The following is a 24,744-nucleotide window of genomic DNA, read 5'->3' on the forward strand; positions in this document are numbered from 1 at the left end:
TATGTCATGTCGCCCTGGATGGTGCATAGCCGGTGATGGGACACTGGCCCTCATCAAGGGGTGTTGTGCGTCTCGGTCTCCTGGATGAGGCTCGATGCAAGACCAGAGCCACCGTGACTCCCGTGGGACGTATCCCGGGTCTAAACAATGACGGGAGGTCCCCTAGAGTGATCTGTGTGTCCCCTCGATGTCTCGTGTGTCGTGTTGCGATTGTCGTGTCGGGGTCTCTGTCACGTTTGCGGCTAGAGACTCGACGATCAATGTCACTCGATGGGAAGAACTCTGTGATTCTGCTCTGAGAGGTGTCTGATGATGTGGCCAAGCTCCGTCTCCTGAGTAAGTACTCTCTGTGTCGGACCCCCTTGTGAATGAAGGCCGCGAGGTCTTTGATCTGGGTAGGCGAGGAATCTGGAAAGGAGCCCGGAGCCGTCTTTGAAGAGGCAGTGGTAGCGACCTCGGATCTCGTAGTACACTGGGCACTTGAAAATAAAATGCTCCTCCGACTGAACCTCCTGACAGTCGCACAATATGTATAAGCGATGCTCCCTAGGAATCCCCTCTGCTCTGCCGCTCTCTATGCGGAGGCGGTGTGATGATACCTGAAGCTGTCCCATGGAGATCCGTAGTGAGTGAGGCATATGAAGCTCAGTGTACCTCGGTGGTGTGATGAATCCCTCCTCCGAAATACGAAGACAGTAATCTCTATAGAAACTGAGCTTCACTGGAAGCTCCCTCGGCTCCAACCAGGTCCTAAAGGTGTGTAGCTGTAGGAGATCCTCTCGAATGACCTGGTTGGTGTGTGGCCCGATCGAGATGGTGGGTGGGAGTACCGGAGGGGCATCTAAACTATACTGAAAAGGAGGTATCCTATCGATGTGAAACCCTAGTCTCACAAAGCATCTGTGAGTCCGTGCATACCAGCATCGCTCATCTCCCTCTGCTGCCAACCTAATAGAGAAATCGAGAGCCAACCATGGCAACCTCTGTCTCCCTGATGTGCAGTCCCCATATGATCTAACCCGGTGTAAACAACGTCATTGAATAGCTTTGCTGGGATCGGGGCTAACGTGTCAATCCCTTATGCGATAAACTCAGTGCATAGCCCCTTGTGATCCTTAGCTCGGCCATTGTGCAGTTTCAATGCGCGTCCTTGACTCCCCCTCTGGTGAACAACGTGGTGGGGCGAGGTGTGTGTATGAGATCTGGAGTGGGCTGGTGTGGGGCATCATAAAGATGGTGAGCATGCGTGTGCCAGACTCTCGTGTCGGTGAGGGGTGATGGAGACCTACGCTTAAGGAATCTCCGCAAAAAATCCTTAGAGTTGTTGCTGTACAAGATGTGCAGCAGCTCCTCCTCATTTCGACGAAGAAATGCTTACTTCTTCCAACGTACGAGTCATCGGTACTTGCGTACCATGTCTGGTGTGTTCGGGAGGTGACATTTGGTTTCAAGTCGGAGCTGTCGGCGGCGATAACCCTTGCATTCCGCATCGTACCAATTGTTGCAGGGTACGAAACCAAGAGGTGGTGGTCTAGTGGACCCTGTGGTGTGGGGAAAGATTTGGAGGGCAGCCTCGTGGAGTGTGCGACTAATCAGGGCAGCACGGTCCTCTATGAGTGGTATGTGATCGATGTAGGTTAGGAGTCTGTTTAGGCGTCCAGAGTAGGCCGGTGAGAAGCTGTGATCAAAGTGTATGTCATGGTAGGTGTCGTGCTTCCTATGTGGTGTATGTGGTGTGGCTAAGCGTGGGGTGGCGATAGTGAAGAATAGGTATGTGTGATCAGCTCCTGGAGGGAGTGGTGCTACGGTGAAGTCGGTGATACATGAAGTGAAGGTAGGGGATCCCATGATGTAATCTACTACACTAGTGCCCCCCCCCCCCGTGTGGGAAGCAAGTAAAACCACCTGAGGAGGGCCATAGGTCAAGCCCGTTGTAGATGATGAGATCATGCGTCCTGCCCAGATCAAGGAGCGCGTGTCCATATGGTGTAAGAATCGCGTGTCAGTCCGATGAGGTCCTGGTCATACCTACTCCGTCTAGGTCCATGTCTGGTAGCATGATAGAGTCGTCTCGGAAGTCCAGGAGTGGTGCCTGGCGCGTGCTCGTCCTGGCGTTGAAGTCCCCAACAAGGAGAACTTCCCCGCGGGCTGAAAGGTCTGGGATATCCTGATGTAAGGGTACATATGGCGATGTCTCACCCTCCTCTCGTGCCACTCTGAATCACATACTTTATAGTCTATCCCTACTCAATGGGCTTAGTTGGTTCACTATTGATAATGTCCAAATCTGATATTTGTGATTAATTTATTGATTTACTTAATATTGATTTGAATGGTTGGATGCTAGTATAGCAACCTTGAAGCAGGCTGCCAATGTACATTTGCGTTTTCTTCGGCTGCAATTGCAGTTTCATATTCAGCTAAATCCTTGTTCCTGGTTTTCTTTGCTTGCAGAAAATTTTACAGCAGATGATGTACGCCAAGAAGCAAAGGACACATGCAGCAATTGGTTCTACAAGATTGGTTCCATTAGGGAACTTCTGCCTCGCATGTGAAGCCTGTTCCTTGCACCCTTGCTTTGTAAAAGTTGTTTAGCTGGTGTGGCGTATTTTTGGAAAATCACGCTGTCTTGTACACAGTATTTTTATGGAACTCTTGCTTGTTTGTACAAATGCATCCACCTTCGACATTACATATGATGTTAAAAAGTTCATGAACTTTCATGTTAACTTTGTTCAACTCATAATTCTCTATGAGTCCTTACAGGTTCCTCTTATTCTTCACACAATACTAGTGTCCTTGCTTGATGTTTGGCTTTGATTAATCCTAGTACACTTGCAACCTTTGGGGTGTGTTGCAGCTGAGTGAAATGATAATTCACAATGGAATCAAATCTTAATTAGGTCATGGGACATAGATTTTATTGGAAGGATTGCAAAGAAAACATGAGGAATGAACACAAAAACCCAGAACAAGTGAACCAATAACTTGAAACAAGTGGACTACGAGCATGGAACAATTTGATCGGGAACTCGGAACAAGTGACCGCAAAACCTGATACAAGTGAACAAAGTGAACCTAGAATAGGTGAACTCAGAACCCGAACAATTGAACTTGGAACGTGGAATAAGTGAATATTGAACAAGTGAACCCAAACCTGGTACAAGTGAACAAAGTGAACTCAGTAGGTGAACTTGGAACCTGGACAATTGAACGTGGAACATGGAATAAGTCAATTTAACTTGGGATCTGTAATAAGTGAACTTAGAATACCGGAACTTGGAATCCGGAACCCAGAACAAGTAAACCTGGAACTCGGAATAAGTGAGCCCGTGAACCCAAAACCCGAAACAAGTGAACCCAAACTCGGAACCAAAACCTAGAACAAGTGTTTTCCCCTAGGGTTAGGTTCCTTTGTAGAGGATATCTCTCTCTTTTTTATCTTTCTTTGGAATACTGCTCTTGGATTCTCAATACATCTCCACATTGTGTTCTCCTCTCACTGCCATTCCCAACATTTGGTATCAGAGCCCTACTCTACTAGCTGAAGCTAGTGCTACCTCAGAAGAAGGTCCTCTAGTAAAGATCTACCTTTCAAGGATAAACCTTGACAGGTGACAATGGGAGCCAACCTGATGTGGGATGAAGTAAGGATGGGAGTGGGATTTGGTTGTTATATGTCATTCATTTGGGTTCATCCACACATATTCTTAGAGCGACCATCCACCACAATCTATAAGCTCCGCAACATTTTTTCGCTCATCTCCACATTGCATTGCCTGTTTTGTCCTCACACGACCATGCGCCATCGTCTCAATATTGTGCGAAGAGTTATTTTGTCTTCGTGACTTATGCACCACTAGCTCAGTATTATGCAACACCTACTTTCTATCCTTTCACATGTCTTTGCAACCCGCAACCGCCTTGGTATTGTGTACAACAGCCTATTTGTGTAGCACTCCAGCCCACAACCTGTTTCGTTGTATGTGGTTGCTGTTTGCTTCCGTATTTGCATGCAGATTCAATCAGTACATTGGGCATTTGTAAACTTGCCTTGTTGGCATTGCAGATTTTGGGGATTCTGTAGATCTGGAATAGATTTGCGGATTGAGTGTGACATTTGAGGCTTTTGTCTATTTCAAGTATATTGTCTATAAAATTTGGAAGTTTTTCCTCGAATTTGCTTTTTGCAGAGAAACAAGCTGACATCTGCAAGGACATGCAGAAAACTAGAGTTTTGTGATTTCTTTTGGATACATTTTGGGGCTTAAGCTACGGTTGCAGCTTTTTGAGTCAAGTGTAGACTCAGGGCAATTTTAACAGATATATCTAGACTTAATGTGAGTTAGATTTTTGGGGCAGATGCAAGCATTTTCTGAAATTTTGTTTGCAAAATAATGGGTCAGCAAGGAGGAGATGCATTTTGGGTTTTTAGCACAAAAGGACAAGTTGGATGAACCAACTACTCCTTGTGGATTTTAAAAAATCGTTTGGTTCGCAAAGAATTTATAGGGGTATGTGAATAGGGATGAGCTTCATAGATGCCACATATGTCAGAGGTAGACACTGGACAGCAAACTGTAGGATCTTGAGCTCCCACTTCTGTTGTTAATTGAACTTTCTTCTAGATAATGTATTTATAACTATAGGAGGGCCTCTTTATTCTAACAAAACATTGGTATTCCCATGACACTAGCTATGTTGTATTGTTAGCAAACTTCTATCGTTTCACCAACAAATTTGAGTTTATGCAACAATTAATCTCTTCTAAGACCAATCCAATCGATCTTCATAAACTTAGGTAGATTAGGATCTTCCTAGGAGACTTATATATCTAACGCTTTCCAAAATTGAAAGATTTTATGTACAAGTGTCTAAATCCACTTGGTGGAGTAATTTATACTCACGAATTTTGTGAACTATATTGTATAGTAAGTTAGAATCTTTTGCGGTTCTTGGATCTTAGCATTACTCAACCTTTTGTAGATTTAGAAGTTAATATCTATGATAAATGGTACCAACCTTAGTTCAGGGCTCCTTGAGGACCTTCGGATACGTGTTGGGAGATCGTTGCCAGTATCACTAGGCAAATCTAGAGAGCGAGATGTACACGTTAAAAGTTAAAAGGGACCAAGGTATGCCTACTAGGAAGGATGGAAAATGGGCAGTATATCGTGAAGGCACAACAATCCGAAAGACTCTCAGTCTTAAATTGATGTATGGCTGATTATGTTTTTAGACTATTGTGTAGGAACTCTAATTAGCTGGAGTTACTTTTTTGGATTACTTGGGAGCTGCCATGTGCCCTCCTAAGCAGATGTACTAGATGGATTTTGTTGTCCCAGAGACCTATTGGTCTCCCGGGGATATTAATAGACTTTCTCTTTTTCATAATGCTGGAGCGAAAGATCACGAGGGATTGTGAACTGAATTCATTGCGTGTGGGATTAATATCCTAGCCCCAATCCTACCAAAGCTCTTCAATGCAGATGTTTGCTTTGGCTTCCCACGCACATGGACCCTTAATACCATCTCACCCATTCATAAGGCAGGGGATCCCATGAACCCGAAGAACTACAGGATCATCACGATTGACATGTCATGTCCAAGATCTACGCATCAGTACTTGACTCCGAGGTTAGCCGATTCACAGAGATACAAGGACTTAGAGCAGAGGTGCAGGATGGATTTTAACATGATGATGGGACCATGGACCACATACTAACTCTCAAGTGTGTCATTGAGGAGGCCAGAGCATAGAAGTAGAGGGTTTACTGTTGCTTTGTGGATTTTCGCAAAGCCTTTGATACGGTACCGAGAGTTGACCTCATTAGACGATTGCAGGAGTTGGGCTATGCCAGAGAGAGAATTTGGGCTGTCATGGCAATTTACAAGAGGGTTTTAGGTAGGGTCTGGATAGGAGCAGGGTGGATAGATGAGATCATGAGCACAATTGGGGTCAAACATGAGTGTCCTCTCTCGCGAACCCTGTTTGGCCTCTACATAAATGAGCTTGAGACATTTATGCAGACATTGGGGGGAATGGATGCTCTCTTGTTGGCGCTTTGATTCAGATTTTACTCTACGTTGACATTGGGGGGAATGGATGCTCTCTTGTTGGCGCTTTGATTCAGATTTTACTCTACACAGGTGATGTGGTACTCCTATCTTCCTGTGCGGAGGGCCTTCAGTGACATTTAGACACACGACAATCCTTTTGCGAGTCACATGATTTGAAGGTCAATCTTGCTTAGACTAAGGTTATGATATTCAATACATCCAGAGCAGCCATGCATAGAGAGCGGTTTACTTTTGATGGTTCACCGGTTGAGACTGTTTCGTCCTACACATACCAAGGGGTCCTCTTTTTAGAACCTATCTTCATGATGAGACCGGCGATGCAAGCCCGTCTGAGCAGAGGATATGCCTCGCTGGCTAGGTTGGAGAGACAGTGCTTCCACTCACTTTCAGGACCCTCGACCAAGGCTCTTCTATTTGACTCCTTGGTCAGCAGACCAATGGGGATGCATGGTAGCCCTTGTGGGGGGCTGGATCTCTCAGATGCAGAGTGGGCTCGAGTAGAGCGTCTACTAGTTCTTATGCTATCACAGATGATTCGTAGTAAGCCATCGGTTCCCCATCAGATCATCCAGGCTGAGTTTGGGTCGTCTCCACTACAGCTTGACACCGTATTCCAGGTCATAACATATCTATGGCGTGTTAGAGGGTACAGAGACTACACTTGAGGACATCCTAGACTACCATGGTTAGCACTATCCTCGTCTATAGCCCTAGCAGTTGCGGGTGGCTAGAGGTGTTGGTATGCACGTGCCGATAGGTGGTTCGAGAGATTAGGGCTCCACATGGATAGACTTCCTCCCTTCCAATATAGCATTGATGTGCCATTGCTCCCACTTGGGTATCATCAGGAGAAGGCAGGGGGAAGTGGAAGAAGTGGTGGGGGGACGGAAGAGCAAGCAAGGGAGAGGAGGCAGGGGGCGGAGGGGAAGGGGAAAAGAACCGGTGGAGGGGAGGAGGTAGGAGGCGGAGGAGATGGCGGAAGGGGGTCGAGGAGCGGGTGGCAAAGAAGGCGAAGGGGTGGGCGAGGCGGCGGGGGGTGGAGCTGATAGGGGGGAGGCAAAGGAGGAGAAGGGAGGGGGGGAGACGGAGAGGGCAGAAATGGTGGGGCAGCGGGACTTCCAGGGGTAGCGGCAGCAGCTCCAGCTCGTAGGTAGAGTGCTAGGAATTTGTAGAGACTTCCTATGTACTTGCCCTACATACTATGAGATCCTAGGGTGATACCATTGCTTATTCCCGAGGGACACGGGTTTGGGCCTCTCTTTCAACTGATCCATCTCCAGGACCAAGTGTGCATGGGTCTTTATTTGATGGAGATGCGACGACATAGAGAGATCATGATGCGCCGCATTAGAAAGAAATAAAGTTAATTAAGTCTTCGGAAGACCGATCGGTCTATGAGACTGTGAAAAACCTGATACAATGAGCTGTGGTAGTGGAGGTACTAAACAAGCATCCACACCAATGCAGAAAAAATGCAAAATGGCAGTACTAAGTCCTAAGTACAACATAGTCATGTCGATAGTCGACTATATATCAATCTCATCATCATCGTCATCATCATCATCATCATCATCATTATCATCATCATCGTCAGTAGCAGGACATCAGGATGGATGAGGTAGTGGAGGCATGAGGTCAGCAATAGAGCGCCGTTGGCCCCTTAAGGGTGCAATCCTAGTACATCTCCTGGTTGTAGCTGTGCGTCTAACTAGGGCCACTGTGACCCCCGTTGGTCGGGTTCCGACCCTAAACAAGGAGGGGATGTCCCCAAGTATGATTTGTGTGTCAATCCTCTGTCTGAGCTGTCGGGTCACAGGCTCTGGGTCACGGTCATGTCGAGGTCTCGTCTCGTGGGGGTCTATGTGATCTGGCTGAAAGGACTCCGTGATAGAGCTCTGAGAGGTATCAGTCGAGGAAGAAGTCTGCTCTTGTCTCCGTGCTCGGAGACAGCGGCCCTTGTGACCAAGCTAGATAAAGTCCAAAGACAGGTTACAGATTTCTACACTTTTGAGTACGTCGCTGGACGTAGTGGAGTTGAGGAGGAGGATATAGATGACATGAGGTCTGAGTGGGCTGGCGGGACTAGACGGTGACGTGGGGAGGTATAGTGGGAGATGCAGAGACGGACCAGGGCATGCACGATGGAGGTCCAACCCATCGCAGCTATACTCAAGGGAGATTGTCCGACTAGAGGGGCCACCATCGATATGGCCTGCCAGATACAGAGATCACAGATACCACGTCCCCTCTGCAAGAGTGACGACCTGGTAGACGCAGATGCGAGATATCTTCGCAGCTCATAGGAGAGCCACCCTTGCACCGGGCTATATTTTTTTATCTTGGTGGGTGCGGAGCACGCGATCGAGGGGGCCTGGCGGGTGAGAGCCCAACCGAGTAGTCCCTTGTCATAAGCTTCGACGATACTCAAGCCTGACGAGCATCATTACACTGTAGATTGGTCTTACGGGACCACCCATCGATTTTCATGGATGAGGATCTGACACCCCTACAGGTCTCAATCAGTGGCCTTCTCACTTGTTTCCCACATGGGAGAGCCTCCAGCATATTTGACTACACCATGAGATCCCGGACCTTCACATCTTGTATCACTGACTTCTCTATTGCACCACCTCCCCCAAAGGAAGCCACACCTATCTCTTCTTTAGCATCTCCACCCCTCCTCTTGTAACATCATCAATCACTCACACTACCTACAATGACATACACTTTGACAACAATCTCTTTTGTAAGTACTCTGCCCGTCTATACACACTGCTCATATACATCGATCACATACCATTGTTAGAAAACCAAGCCGTTCCGATCACCCGCTCACTTCACGAGGCTGCCCTTCATGCCTTATCCTACACCACCCACTCCACATGCCCCCCTTCCGTTGGTTCCGTCCCCTGCAATAGTTGATACGATGATGAGTGCAAGGCTTTTCGCCGTCAACTCAGATTCAAGACAAGCATAGCTTTCGAGCATACTAGAGACAATGCTTGATCGGTATGCCGGAAGAAGCAGGTTTTTTTCCGTCCAAGAAAGCGGGGCAAATGGGCGGCATATTGAGATGGACAAACATTAATTAGGGATTTCAAATCCAAACCCAAAGACTCTTAGGCTCAAACTGATGTAATGAAGGCTACTTCATAATAGAATTAGAACATGGTGTATGCTATAATATCTTCGAGCTGAAGTCCCACGTGCACTCCTCGATTCTCTGATACCTAGCGATGTAGTAGCTCCTTTTTTTTTGGGGTGTGCTTTGTCTCATAAGCCCGTGAGGCCTCCCGAAGACATTAATCGATCTTTCTTCCTTTCTTCTCTTTTCCTTCTTCTTTCTTTTTGTTGTAGTCGTCGTCGGGTTGGACTTCATAGCTTTTGTAAGCATTGGATTTACCCATGTGATTCCAAAATCTTTCAAAATAGGTGGAAGCTTATCCTTGGGTAATGATGAGAGCATAACTAAAGCTTTTTTTATTGAGTTATTTTTAAGTTTTGATTTTCTCTTTGTTTCATGTCTTTTCTAAATTCTTTTCTTCCCTTTCTCTTTATCTTTCACCTCCCTCACCTCTCTCTGTCCCATTATTATCGTCCACGGGGGCCTGAAAACAACCCATGGGACCCGAACGGTGTACAAGAAAAGTCTCCTCCGGTATGGAGGGGTCAAGAATTTTCAAGTTCTTGACGGTACAAAAAGAGGCGGGTAACAAAAGATCCTAATGCTGCCGGCGAGGTAGTGGAAAGGACTGATGTTAACTGTGTGGAGTCTTCCAGTAACTTCTGGTAGTCCTCCCTAATGTGTGCATAACTGGGACACTGCAGAGCTATATGTGCCTCTGTCTCCACTGTTTGAGAGTCACAAAATCTGCATATTCTGGCATGTCGCGGAAGATTCAACCACGCTTCCTTCTCAATTGCAAGCATGTGAGATCTAGTCCGGAATCTAGCAATATTTCTGCGATAGAGCAAGGGGATGGAAGTGCTGATGTATGCCTGAGCAGGGGCCTCTTTTGTCATATATGTGGACCAACATGTGGGGTTGATGTGATCTTGGTAATACTCCAGCTTCACCCTCTTCTCTGTTGTTAGCCATTGAGTCTGTAGAGTGCTCAGTAGGGACATCTGAAACTCTTGGATATCAATTCTTGCGGGTGGCATAGTCAGGTATGAGTCTACATTCCATCTGCTGAACCACTTCCTTATATCTGTCCCCCATCCTGTGCAAATGATCTTGCTCTTATGGTTCTTTTGAAGTTTCATGCTGGCCATCCATGCCCTGTGAGGTAATCTATCTGTTTGCATTTGTTGTACCTCCACTAAGTATTGCAGTACTCTAACCAAAGCATGGAACTCGATAGGTCTCCTGCCTGTTTCTAATAGTAGCACCGATAGTTGCCTTTACACCTAAGTGGTGGCGTAAGAAAGCCTTCTGCATTTTTTCGATCTCATTCCATGTCGATGGGGGAATGCTGCCTCCCCATACTTCCACTCCATAGAGTACTGTTTGAACCACATATGCATCAAACAAAATGTTCCGAATCTTCCAATTGCGAGTGTCGGTGTGCCTGCAGTCATTTTCAAAGTGATAGTATTTGCCCCAGCCTGTGTCTAGTCTTCTTTGGACACATTGCCACCATCTATGATCTGCTGGAATATCAATTCCTAGGTATTTAAAAGTATTGACATATTCGAGGGGCTGTCCATCGAATATAATGTCTGGGGGATGCAAAGGCTGAATGGTGCACGCTGCCATCATTTTGGTTTTGTTGACATTTGCTCTGAGAGAGAGAGAGAGAGAGAGAGAGAGAATATTGCCTAAGATTTTTAGCTTCTACTGTTTTGACAGATATCTAGAAATTGCTATCTTACATTGTACATACTTTCTGACAAAGGAACCCCCAAAGTCTTCATTCCAGCGCCTAACATTGATGATCAGAGGCGTGTCAGATCCAGTAGCAGCTGCGTATGCTCACCTCTACTTGGCCCGTAAAGGGCAAAGCATTTTCCCTTCCGAAACTGGTATGTTAATTGATATATGTATGAGGTTTTTCTTGTCTTTTCTGGGTAAAAGATATCACACTATCTCAAGTTTTGATATACGTATGAGTTTTCCCTGTCTTTGCTTGGTGAAAAATGTATTACACTATTTCAAGTATTGCTATCTTTTTGAAGCATTGTCTCTTTGTGAGGTGTGCTTTGCCGAAATTGATCACCGTTGAACATGTCTCTATGCTTTGAAACACTTGTCTTGTTTCTGCAATTTGAAATGTCACTATGGGATTTCTGAACTTTTCTTCATTGTTTCTCACCCTCAAGCCTTTGTGCCATTGAGGTTCAAAGAGAGAAGAAAAGGAAGAAGGAGAAACTTTCATTGCATGTTCTTGCGAAATCCGCATAGGATCTGTTGGGATATTGACATAAATATCATTATGTAGAGAAGCTTCGTGCATGCGCTTTATAAAATGTTAGTAGTAGCTAAAGCTTACAAATTGAGACAAAAAATGGGGTGTAATAATGATAGTTCCCAATCCCTCTAGTTTTTCTGTTCTTTCTTCTTAGATGATTATGATGGAACTTCTCTGCTGCTGAGCTGGTAGCGTCCAGATCTCTTAGAAGTTTTGATGGGATATTTGGTTGCTCTTTTATGATCTTCCCTTTACCACTTCCAATTCAAAGTGTCTTTGCTAGATGTCAAAGTGTCCATAGATTTTGTGGATTATGATCTCTATATGAATACTCCACATCTCTTTTGGGGACTACCATCGACATTTGATATCTTCTTCCCGAGTAGTACTTCGCTTCCTCTATTCCTTGGTTTTAGTAGTTGTCTCATTTCCTCCCTATACCATTCTCTCCTTCTAGTAGCTTGTGTTGCTTTGCAATTAACCTTTCATGCTTACTTCTTGCTATTTTGTTCATGTTTGTGATGAATTGGCATACTCCTTGCCCCTGTAGTTTGATGAGAGGAGATGATTGCAATGGGAATAATCAATGCCCACAATGACGATGATGATGACAATAACGACAATCATCATCATCATCCCAAGCTTCATTGAGGGCCATAGATTTGAATTTGGTTGTATGAGTTTGTTAATGTTTTTCCTGAAGACCCTTCTAATGGTAGATCATAGGATAGAGTTATTAGTCTAGGGGGCTACTTTTGTCTTTCCGTATAAGTAAAATGGAAGAAGAGGAAGTAGAGCTGTAGTTGTCACAGTACTTTAGGAAAGGACAGAGTCACCTGAGTAGTTCTCCATGGGCTACTCTAATTCTCTCAGTAAAAAAGACATAGATTATCGTGCCCTTAGTAAGATGAGAGCTTAAAATAATTATCCACTACCTCGCATTGATGAGCTTTTTGATTAGTTGCAAGGAGCTAAGTAGTTTAGTAAAATTGATTTGCTGTCTACCATCTAGTAAGGATTCATCCTGATAATGACAAATGTTTCCAAAACTTTTTTTTAGAACTTGTAAATGTCAAGTCCGAGCAATGCTGAAACTAGACCTTGCTCAAGAAAATTACTCATCATAGGATAAATAACTGTATGCTATCATCCATGCTTTGAAGTGGTGGAGGCCACTTGGTCGACTGGTAAACATGGAGGTGCACATGGAGGATGACAAGTTGTGTCAATCAACGTGATCTAACCCAGTCCATCTCAGTAAGAAGTCAAAGCCACTAGAGCACTGATGCTGCACATGGAGGATGGCCAGTTGTATCCATGGATATGATCAGACCTGGTCTAAACCATAACCATAAAGAGATGGAGCAGCGGAATTGCTAAGGGAGATAGGAGGATAACCAATGAGAATTGAGGGGAGGAAATTCCACCAATGGGAGAAGACTCGGATCATTACTAGGGATGATCATTCAATGGAGGAGAGGAGAGATGCTAGAGCTATGAGCTCGCCGTGTAGCTGTGCGATTGTACTATGGGTGAATGAGATTGATTTATGTCGGTGGGGCATTGGTTCTTCATACTGGTTGTAGGATTTGGGTGTGCTCTTTTCTCTATACATTCTTCGTAGTCCTTGTACAATCGTTTACAATTGCATTCCTTCTGGGGTTTGTGCTGCAACACTACTTATACACTCATGTCACTGTGTTTCCCATTGCATTCCTACTTTGTTTCTTTGTGTCATGAAGTAGGAATCAATCTCCTCACACCTAGGCTTTTGGTAATACTTTTAGAAGAGAGCAAGCCTGCACCTCAGACATTTTTGGCGATCGTGGTGGGACTATTCCGTTGTTGGGGAGCAAAGAGTGAAGTGGTGTCCTAGGTCTTAGGGGAGAGAGCTCTTTATGCCAACGAGTTCTTGCTGTTGAGGAGCAAAGAGTGAAGTGGTGTCCTAGGGTATGTGACGATGTTGAGGGAGCAAGTGGGAGAACCAAAAGATACTTCAGGAGAGAAGGCTTCTTGCAGACCAAGTGCTACATAAGAAGCGTTACGTGTGATGGAAGTTCAGGAAGTCCTTAAGCTAAGCACAAAGTGAACCAATTAGACCAATTGCTAGAGCTACCAACTTCATCGGAGCTCTCATTGACTTGGACCAACAAGATCTGTGGTGGTTGGGTCGGAGGGGGGCCTCCGAATGGGAAGAAGTACAAAGTGGAGAACAATTGAGGGAGGAAGGCAAGGAGGATGTGGCTTCATCCGAAGCTCACAAAAGTCTAAGCTCACAAAAGTCTAGAGGACATTCCCTCCTCTTGTGCAGCCATGTTGTCATCAACAAACACTTTGTCAGGTTTGGTGACTGCTTTAGCACGTGACTCAGTGCTACAAACCAGTGCGGCTACTATCTCATATATTATGCATGACCCCGTTTTTTTGACAACTCCAGCTTCCACCCCCATTGCACCCCAGTTCCCATTCTGCTTTGGTCATGTCCCTTGGACCATCCATGAGTGTTCCACTTTCTCTCTCATATGGTTAGCTCTTGTCGCAGAGCTGTGGAGCATATGGCTAGCGTGGCAGGTACAGTCATCCCATCAGGCGCTAGACTTTCCTATGCTCAGTCACTTGCTGGTACAGGTGTTACAAGGGTTAGACTCACTTCAGAGTTCCCCCCTCCTCGACCGTTGCCTACTTTGATTTCGTACTCCACGGGAGATGGGGTCCAGATGCAGCATGGGGTTTTGTACGAGGGGCTTCCTGATCAGTGTCTTTTCTGTCGGAAGAGAGGTCACTTTATTAGGGATTGCCCTAGTCGTAGGCCTCGTTCAGAGACTCTGGATCCTTCTCACCCTACGAGAGACCCAAAGCGTTCAGTGCAACCTCCAGGGGTCTCTGAGCTTGCTTGGACTCATTCAGCAGAACGAGAGGAGACTCCTCTGGGTGGGCCTCCAGTGGAATCAGAGGACTTGGAGGTGCCTCCAGTGCAACAGCTTTCACGGAGAGCTTGGAGGAGACGAAGACAGAGGGAGAGCCAGCAGCACGAGCAGCCCCAGGTACGAGCTCACAGATGGCAGAGAGTTGAGACTTATGTGGAGGAGACCCCGGAAAGGGGAGATGCAGAGGACCATCCGCAGGCAGGTCTTGACATGGTGCAGGAGACGGTCGCTCAAGGAGTGGAGTCACTTGTGCAGGAGACCTCAGAAAGGGGAGTTGTAGAGGACCATCCGCAGGCAGGTCTTGACACTGTGCAGGAGACGGTAGATCAGGGTGTCGAGTTACATGTGCAGGATACCCCGGAAAGGGGAGATGCGGAGGATCATCCACAGACAGGTCTTCTCACTGAGCAGGAGACAGTAGTTCAGGATTTGATGACACTAGACACCACTACCCCGGAGTCTCAGATATTGGTTACGGAGACAGTTTTTCAGCAGGTGATTGCTCAAGCTGCAGTTACGGTGGTGGATGCCTCTCCCGAGCAGCCCGTCGAGAGAGTGGTATTTTATGACACAGGTCAGAGTGAGAGCCCGTCCCAGGATCTCATGGGCCTGTACGAGGTTCCCTCGAGACCCCTTTCACAGCCCCGTCGCACAGTACCTTCCTTTGTTGCTATGCGGAGCATCCTTTTGGATACCCCTCCCAGCACAGCCTCGTCCTCGCAGCTTTTCACTCCTGGTGTATCCAGATCTTTTGCGAGTGCGGTCACAGATTTTGCTCAGTACCCAGACAGGCGTGAGGATTGGGAGATCCTAGCAGATGAGATCGAGCGAGAGTTTCAGTTACCCATGCGGACAGGCACCTCGTCGCAGATTCTTCCTCTCCCTCTCACCTATTCTAGGAGCAGAGTTAGGACGGCTCAGCCCTTTTCAGCTCTTCAGACTCCTAGACCTGACCCCAGGATGGTTGACAGAGATCTGCCCGTTGAGTTTTGGCCCTTTTTGGCTCGAGGGGTTATCACAGACTCCCTCACTCGATTGGAACTTCTACCAGTGTTTTGCTGACGGTCAGAGGAGGTAGAGGAGTACTTGGGATCAGCTACTCTCTCCAGAGAGGGGCATGTTCTTCGTTTCTCCGCTGGTAGCTTTCGATCTCGGGGGAGTGAAAGCTGGTCAGCTGAGTTACTTGACTGTGAGATTGCTAGATAGCTTATGAGCATGACTCAGTTAGTATCTTGGATAACATCTTCACTTTTTGGGAGGCCACTCATTGGGCGAAGGAGAGTCAGCAAGAGATTGCAGTTCTTCTCCTCGATTTTGAGAAGGCTTATGATAGGGTGGACTGGGGTTTCTTGGAGGGCACTATGAGGAGGCTAGGCTTCAGTGATAGATGGATTTCTTGGGTCTCCTCGCTTTACTCCCACTCTTCTAGCAGGATGGTGGTCTGTGGAGGCAGAGGACCGGCTTTTCAGCTATCCAGATCGGTACGTCAGGGATGCCCGCTTGCACCTTACCTTTTCCTTGGCTATGGGATACTTTATGCAGTCTACCAGTCATGGCATTTTGGGCCTCCATCTGCCTATCAGGCAGGAGCAGGAGCTTCTGGACACTGAGTTTGCTGACGATACGGCACTGACAGTCAGAGGAGATGCATATAGTCTTGCTACTGCTGCGGATTCAATTGACAAGTTCTGCCTAGCCTCAGGAGGACTTGTCAATTGGAACAAATCAAAAGGCATCTGGACAAGAGCTCAGCAGGATACTCCAGCATGGGGAGGAGACAGAGGTTTTGTTTGGATTTCCAGAGGCACCTCCACGAGATATCTAGGCTTTCAGGTTGGCATTGAGGTGTCCCGACGCAACAGTTTGCCCCAGTTCTTGAAAGCATTTGGAGAAAGCTAGCCTACTGGAGCACGGCTAGACTTTCTTTGGCTGGAAGAGCGCTGGTACTCAATCAGGTTCTACTAGCAACTATGTGGTACGTTGCGTCATGTTGGTGCTTTCATGCTGACTCGATCCGTCAGGTGAGGAGATTGTTCCGGAACTTTCTGTGGAGTGGTGGTGATGGTTCTGAGGACACTAGGGCCAGGGTTTCATGGGATACTATCACTTTACCCGCCGCGCAGGGAGGACTTGGAGTTCTTGACCCTGAGATGCAAAGCAGGGCCCTTTTAGTCAAACTTCTTGTTAGAGATTTGACTCCAGGAGATCAGCCGTGGAAGCAGTTCCTACTGCATGGGATTCATCAGTGTATCCCCAGAGCATCAGGCCAGTGGGCAGGTAGAGTCAGTTGGATTTTCCTGACGAACCAGCATTCTCAGCCTTCCTCACCACTTGTGAAAAGGCTTATAGAGATATGGGATCTTTTTCGACAACACCTCATCAGATCAGTTCCCTCCTCCAGAGAGGAAATTGACCGACAGCCACTATATCATAACCCCCTGGTTCGGTATCAGGGATCTTCCCCTGGTACAGAACTTAGGACTCCCTTGGCCAGATGGCATGCTCAGGGGGTTGTGACAGTCGGAGATTGGTTCAGGGGAGGTGTGGAGATGTCAGAGGAGGAGATCAGAGATAGACACTGGCCACTTGGACAGATTGCTGCTACTAGATTACTGATCATGAGAGCTATTCCTCAGGGGTGGAGGGATATGCTTACAGATTCAGCCTATGTTCATCCCATCCCTACTTGCTCAGGTACTTGCTCAGGTTGTTTTAGTGAGGCTGGGCTATGCATTGGAGTTCGTTTAGGACCGGCACCGTTTGCTTATTTTAAGACGGACTCCTCTCACAGATTGTATCCCACTCAGCCCTTGGATCGACAGGAGCTCCTTTGGCAGAGAGTCAGGGTCATTGGTTGCCTTGGTAAGGAATGGGCCACAGATCCTTCCAGGTTGACCATTGCAGAGGATCCTAGATGGAGACTCTGGATCTTTCAGGGTCGACCTCTTGCAGAGCTTGACTAGGACCCAGGTGAGTGGGCGTGGCCTGCATCGGTGGCAGGTGCTCGTCCTCTTTCTTTTTTTCAGTACTCGACGAGGGCAGGTTAGAGGCTTCAGCAGAGAGACTCTCATCATCTACCATCTGCCTCACAGCATTGGCACGCACAGGGACTTACTGCAGAGCTCTTGCTGAGTTACTGGACTCACTTTTGGGGCATCAGTAGAGCCAGGAAAGTCTCCTACTTCCTTTGGCTCACTATTCATAGGGGTATACCTGTGGGTACTTGGCTTCAGCAGATGGGTAGACCCTCCTTGTGTATGCGTTGTCAGCTGGCCGACGAATCTAGTAAGCATTGTTTATGGAGCTGCCCCAGCTCTAGAGTGGTTTGGACAGGTATCTTCAGGATGTTCTCATATGTTACATTCGAGTCCTTTCTGATGACATGGGGCGCAGCCCTATGGGGGAGAGGATTTGGAGCCTTTGCCCTCTATGAGTCAGAGCCAGGAGACCACGGTTTCTCCATGCAGTATCGCCAGAGACGGGGTCCCATAGATGTTAGCATCATGGAGCCGCAGAACTTACTTTTGGTACCAGTACCAGCTCAGGATTCCAGGCCTACTTCACTTGCAGGGTCAGCCTGGGAGGTGATTTCTAGTATTACCCTATCGCGGATTGTTCTTTTGTCCTTGGGGGTCATTTATGCACGGAGGCTGACACTCTTGCTTCCATTTGGGCGGAGATTATTTTCACTCTCAGGAGTCAGTGGGAGCGGTGTACAGGCACCTCTTTGGCAGCTCGTGGGAGACTTTTATCCTTCATGAGGACATGGGACTGCTCATTATTTTTTCATTTGACCCCTTTTGGGATGTCGTGGCATTTTAGACCACCTCCATGGCTTTTTAGCCACATTGTTGAGGCTAGGGATAGAGTACTTTCTCTCCCACCTGTTGTATGATTCGTTTTGAATGGAATATATCACTTTTTCTTTTATAAACATAGCTTCTACCACATCTCTCTCCTTCCCAATTGCTGTTGCATCCTCAGTAACTTTCACACCTTCTGTTTTCTCTCCATCTGCATTTGCATCGGTAGTGCCTTTAGCACCTTCCACATACTCTGTATCGGTAGTGCCTTTAGCACCTTCAACACCTTCCACATACTCTACATCTGTGGTTGCATCAGTAATGACTGCTGCACGATTGTGGTCTCCCGTAGGGTCCTTCCTCATCCATGGCCTCTCCACCATATGTCCCCATGGCTCCTGCACTTCCTGTTGTTCAATCAGGAGGCCCTTCAACTTTTCAACTGCTTTTAGGACTGTACAACTTAACCTTCACTTTCCCCTCTTAAATTGCAATTGGCGAAGACCAAGCTGATGTTGAAAGTGTGTAAACTTATCAAGGTAACTTGCTTGGTCAATATATTTGTGACCTATTCTTGTGTCGGATAGTGAACTAGGTCTCTTCACTAGGGTATTTCTCACGGATGAATCGATAATGCATTTCAATGTGTCTTGTTCTGGCATGAAACACATGGTTATTTGCCAGCTCAATGTTGCTCATATTATTGGATATGAGACAATCCTTTATGTAGTTGAGGAGGGTTGAAGATAGCAAGCTAGATTGACAAAGTAGGATTCGATTGAGAATGTTATTCTGCACATGATCGGAGCTGTTGGCATTAGTGATGGGGGAGGTACATAGACTCTCACCCGTCTCTTGTCATGGGTAATCCATGGTGCCTATGGCTCCATCGCGGATGTTCTCTTCAGTACAAACCATAGGACCATGAGAGTAGTGATGGATTGGTGTTGTGTCTCCCCATAAGACTCTCCTCCTTTGACAACGTAGATTGGAATGCTAGAAAAAAACAAATTTGGAGCCTGTAGTGGGGATACCTGGTCAAAGAGCACAGTAGGAGACCTTTGGCATACACTCCCCATGCTGACTCACTTCTGAAGATAACTCCGTAGATTCTAATAGAAAAGACAATTTCCATGTTCTTTCGGCTCTTCTAGTGTGGTGAACTCCAAATCAAGATGTGGGGACTAACCTTTGGTACAGCTCCAAGATGCCTACGGTGCTTCACAGCATTGGAGTGCATTCAGCACTGTATTTGGGGTTGCAGAGAGTCCCAAACCATTTGGCAGGGCATTAAATACTTGCTTGGTGGACTGTGGAGAAGTACTCACTACATCACTTGGAGTTCTGTGGCCTCGCTCACACAATCAGATCCTTAGGTGTTCTGGGAGGGAGCTGATTCAGATAGGGCCATTTAGATTCAGAGATGAGTCCCTTAGTCTGTCACCCTAGATGCAGTAATAGTATCCATGTTTAGACCTCCCTCTCCTTGTGTAGATTCACTCTCTTGGATCATTGCTAGTCTTGCTGCATGGAAGGCTATAGATGGGACTTAGACTTTTGATTCTCACTCACTCTTGTTATCTAGCAGGACATTATCACACCCTCATGGCCACTAGGGGCAGGATGTAGGGCTCCTCGTATATTGCAATGGCCAGCAGTGCTTCTTTCGTGAAAGAAAGAAAGAAAGTTTATTGAAGTCTTCGGAGGAAGACCGATGGGTCTATTAGATTGTGAAAAAACCTGATACAAATCCAGCTAGAGGGGTGGAGCTACTAACCGAGCATCCACACCCATACAGAAATAGAAAACTGTATCATACATAGTCATATCCAACAATAATAGTAATCATGTACAGCAAAACCATCCTTCACTACCATCATAAGACAGAATGAATTGTGCTCCTGGACAATGTGGCCCCTCCCCTCATCAAGAGTGAGGGAGTGATAGCCTGAAATCAGATACGGAGTGCTGGCTGCCCCCAGTGGGTGTAGCCCATGCTATCTCTTGGTCATAGCTGTGCGTCTGACACGGCGACCGTCACACCTGTCGGTTTGGCTCCCACTCTGAACATGGAGGGAATGTCCCCAAGTGTAATTTGTGCATCAACCCTCTGTCTGAGCTGTCGTGCCATTGGCTTTGGGTCACGATCATGTCTGAGACCTGTAGAGCGGGCATCCGTGTGATCCGGCTAAAAGAACTCAGTGATCATGCTCTGCGATGAGTCCAACTGAGTCTACTTCTCATGTCTCTGAGACCGAAGTCGATGCTCACGATGCCTAATTGCCTCATGAATGAACACAGCCAAGCATCGCTGATCTGGATAAGAGAGAAATCGGGATCAGACCGCGGAACTATCTCTGAATAGGCAATAGAATCGCACTCATTTCTCATAGTAAACAGGGCATTTGAAGATGAAATGTTCCTCCGACTCAACCTCCTGTAGGCTACATAGAGTACAAATGTGCCCCTCCTTAGGTAAACCTCTGCTTGGCCACTGTCAATGCGGAGCCTATGTGAAGAGAGTTGATAAACCCCTCATCCGAGATATGTAGGCAATGATCTCTGTAGAAGCTAAGCTTCATAGGGAGATCAGCCACTTCCAACCAGGTCGAGAATGAGAGAGTGGGACCGCAGGTTATTCTCACATATATTGCCACATGGCCTTTGTGGCATTTCGACTCCCTGGATTGGTTGCAGCAGTGTTATTCCTTTTCTACGTGAGTTTCCTGGATTCTTGTATTTTGGTCATACTTAATAGAAGTTCACCTTTTGCAAAAAAAAGGTGTTTACATTTTTGCATGTATTTGTGGTGGAATTTATACTATGTTCTCTCTTAGATTAAAAGAACTTATCTCTATATTCAGCTTACAGTATCCTTTTAACCTGTCAGGTTAGAGAAGCGATGGGCTGCTGTCATTGTGGTTTGACTTGGAAACTCGTAATCTATGCCTTTGTTTTAGTTTGAGTAAAATCATCTTTCTTCCATACTTTTCTGGGTATTGAGAATCTTTGCAAGGGAAGCATTATGCTTTTGACCAGGTGATACGATGGTTGAACGAATTTGTGTTATTCTCGTCATTATTTCTTAAGCAAGTTAGTCATAGATGGCTTCTACTTCTTGACAGCTGCAGATGAATGCAGGGGCTTGATGCTTGAAATTTACATTTTTTTGGGGGTACTTGTCTCAGTTTTCAAAAACAATCTTTAGCTGGCTGATTTTTACCATGGGATTTTCTTCTCGCGATTTCTTTCTGTGAAATATGTGAGAGCAGGTTTCCTTGTTGCGGGTCTTGACGACTATCTACTGCTGTTTCGAAGAGTCTTGTCAGGGGAGTTTGATAGATTAATTGTTAGAAGTGGCCTGCACAGACAGTCTTATGTCAGCCTGGTGGAACCAGTGTTTGAAGTAATTCTACAGTATATTTGTAAGCAGGCAAATACGGTGAGATCTGATACTCCAAACTTCTTGTGTCTAATCTTCTCTCTCAAGCATGCATGATATGGAAGTGATAAAACATTAAGCTTTCTGAAACTTTATGTTTATGATTGACCGTTCAGAGAATCTGCAAGGATGAAGGAATTTGTAAGTCATAACGATTCTCAAGTTTATTATGATGACAAAAGGGTTGGGATGTAGATATGAGGAAGTAATGCTAGCATGGAAGCCTGCTCTGGTTTTGTTGGCTAACTACAAAAGACCTTCAAATGGAAACTTGTTCTGGTTTTGTTGGCTAACTAGAGAAGATCTTCAAAGGCTAGCTGCCTAGTGTAGAAACCTTAAATTCAGAAGAGCAATGGTAGCAGGATTTGAGTGAAATATCTGAAACTTCAGCATCTTTCTAATGAGATTAAACTCTCTAATTTACTGTAAATGTCATGTAGACCTGACTACTCTTTGCCTGACCACCTGTGCAGGAAGAGTTGTTATTCCTATTAAGAACTTTTGGTGAGGAACGGAATTCCTCGACAGATAATGGAGAAGGATCACCTCCAATTTCCATTGTCATTCACCATTTGCTAAAGCAGCTGCCTGCACCTTTAGTTGGTACTCAGGCATTGGAGCTGTCCAAAATTATAAAAAGCTCAGAAGACATCTCTAAGCATCAAGTAAGCAGTGAATTGCCTGATGTTGAATTATGAGAATTGAAAGCTGAATGTGCCCAAAGGAGTGTAATAGCAATGGGACCATTTTATCTTCTGGGTACGTCATCTAAAAGGAAATGATGGAAAAAATGTCATTTTTAAATAAGGATTGAGTAGATTTTTAAGACACAATGGAATAAGCAAGATTGTGCTTGAAGGGAATTATGTGCAGCTATACATAGTCTGACAGACCAGCCTTGTTGTCCTTTGTCTGTAGCAACCTAATATTAGTGTGCAGCTATGTTTAGTCTGACAGACCAGCCTTGATGTCCTTTGGCTGTAGCAGGTTTGTTCTCCTTTGGTGCTGCTTGTTTGTCTGCTAAACAAAGAGCCATGTATGAAAAAGATAACTTCCCATTCGCAACCATGCATGTCACATAATAAAGCTAGCTAATTTGTTTCAGTACAAGTTCTCAGAATCTGATTTTATTTTCTTCGGGAACTGTACATAATAAAGTTAGATAATTTCTTTCGGTACAAATTTTCAGAATCTGATTTTACTTCCTTCGGAAACCATGCCCAGTATCTTAATTACAGGTTGCTTGGGACCAAGCTCTGTGAATGCAATCCACCTAGAGAAGTACGACTGGCTGTTTTAAATGATGTTTGGAAGGTAAATTTATTTCTAGTTTGAAATGAGGCTTGAATCATGCATTGATTTGTCTACCTACTTTAAAGGCTTTCCATTTATGTTTCACTAAAGAGAGAAAATATACATTTCTTGCGAGTTTTGTATTATAAAGTGACTTCTCTTGCTGAGATAATCATCTTTCATGTCCTTGTAATTATTAATCTGTGACAATCTTATGATCCTTAAGTCAAACAATGTGTAGTGTGCTTCTTAAGTTTAGCTAGTTTGGATGAAGGAAGAAGATGTTCATAAAACTGCCTTCAGAACGCAAATGGGCCATTATGAGTTTGTGGTTATGTCCTTTGGGTTGACTAATGCACCTGCTACCTTTTGTAGGCTTATGATAAGAGTTCTCCGATCATATATAAGCAAGTTGGTGGTTGTGTTCTTTGATGATATTTTGGTTTATAGACAAAGTAAAGAAGAATGTAAGCAACATCTTGTACAAGTGATGGAGTTGTGGAGTGAAAATCAGCTCTTCTTGAATATATTAGAGTGACTTAATTAAGAGCAAAATAGAATATTTAGGCCATGTTCTCAATGAAATGGGATTCAGGTTGATCCATCCAAGGTGAAAGTAATACAATGTACGTGAACAAAGATATTTTCTTGGTTTATGTAGTTATTAAAGAAGGTTTATCTCGAACCTCTCTAGGATTTCATCGTCACTTACTGATCTTCTTAAGACGCAACGTGTGTATCATTGGGATGATAGTCATTCGAGGTGCCTTTAAGAATTCGAATGTCTAGTCCTGTGTTTGTCTTAGTGGTTCGTCCATTGGAGCTATATTACTGCAACAGGGACATCCTATAGCCTTTGAAAGTCAGAAACTTTAAGGTGCTGAACTTAAGTACATCATATATGAGAAAGAATTTTTAGCTATAGTTTATGCCTTCAAGTCATGACGACACTATCTTTATGGGCCTGACTTTAAGGTTAAAACAGGTCATTAGAGTATTAAGCATTTGTTTTTCCTGCCTATAGTTTGACGTCAACAAATCAAATGGGCTGGATATCTCCAAGAGTTTGGACAGCCTGAATTAGAAAACCAGCTTGGTAAGGAGAACATAGTTGCTGACGCACTAAGTCATAGATCAAGTGTGAATTATGTTGCCATAGTGAGAGAGACCTCTCTTAGTGCAATGAAGAATGCCGACAAAGCTGATAAAGAATTCGGGACTATTTATGCTGAGTTCCTTCAAGGACAAGGTGATTCTCTAGAGGGACATGCAATTCATGATGGATACATTCTTAGAGGACGTTTTATATGTGTACCATCGACTTTGAGATCCCTAGTCTTTGAAGTATACTATTCAGAATAAAAATAATCTTCAGGAGCTTGGCCAAAAACAGTACCTTTTTATACACCCTACCGTGCTTACACCCCGAGTAGAATGTGTACCTACTCAATCATGATTTGAGAGAGAGAGAGAGAGAGGGGGGGGGAGAGAGAGAGAGAGAGAGAAAGAAAGAAAGAAAGAAAGTGTATTATTGTCCACGAAAGGCCAAAATGGGCCCATGGGACATCAAGAACTCTGCATACAAGATAGCACAAAATCAACGTGCCACAAAGAAGAGGCATCATCGAATATCATCTAAGTGCTACGCAATACAATGCAAGTGAAAGTACATAATGTCAAATCTGAGCCTAAATACAAAGTAAACTAGATGCAAGGAAACCGCCCCTGGGTGCAAAATGGGGGGATGAGTACAATATGCCAATGCAAAGATACAAGTCCAGGTGTCA

The 24,744-nt window shown here is 45.4% G+C and overlaps 1 protein-coding gene across 2 annotated transcripts in view; it reads left to right on the forward strand.

The window, feature by feature from the left end:
• Nucleotides 1–24,744, forward strand: part of LOC147895332 (uncharacterized) — a 212,144-nt gene that overhangs the window by 66,833 nt on the left and 120,567 nt on the right. For both annotated transcript variants that reach the window (XR_015542004.1, XM_087383874.1), the window contains exons 6-10: nucleotides 2,455–2,551; nucleotides 10,934–11,106; nucleotides 21,495–21,664; nucleotides 22,138–22,329; nucleotides 22,889–22,978. Coding sequence is in view for 1 of the 2 variants with exons in the window: in XM_087383874.1 (XP_087240000.1) it covers nucleotides 2,455–2,551; nucleotides 10,934–11,106; nucleotides 21,495–21,664; nucleotides 22,138–22,329; nucleotides 22,889–22,978 (722 nt within the window). In the remaining variant the exon portion in view is untranslated. The remainder of the gene's footprint in view (nucleotides 1–2,454; nucleotides 2,552–10,933; nucleotides 11,107–21,494; nucleotides 21,665–22,137; nucleotides 22,330–22,888; nucleotides 22,979–24,744) is intronic.

Source organism: Dipteris shenzhenensis, chromosome 13 (genome assembly GCF_047967505.1).
Source record: "Dipteris shenzhenensis isolate YYH24624 ecotype China chromosome 13, Dip_SZ_1.0, whole genome shotgun sequence".
NCBI classification, from domain to species: Eukaryota; Viridiplantae; Streptophyta; class Polypodiopsida; order Gleicheniales; family Dipteridaceae; genus Dipteris; species Dipteris shenzhenensis.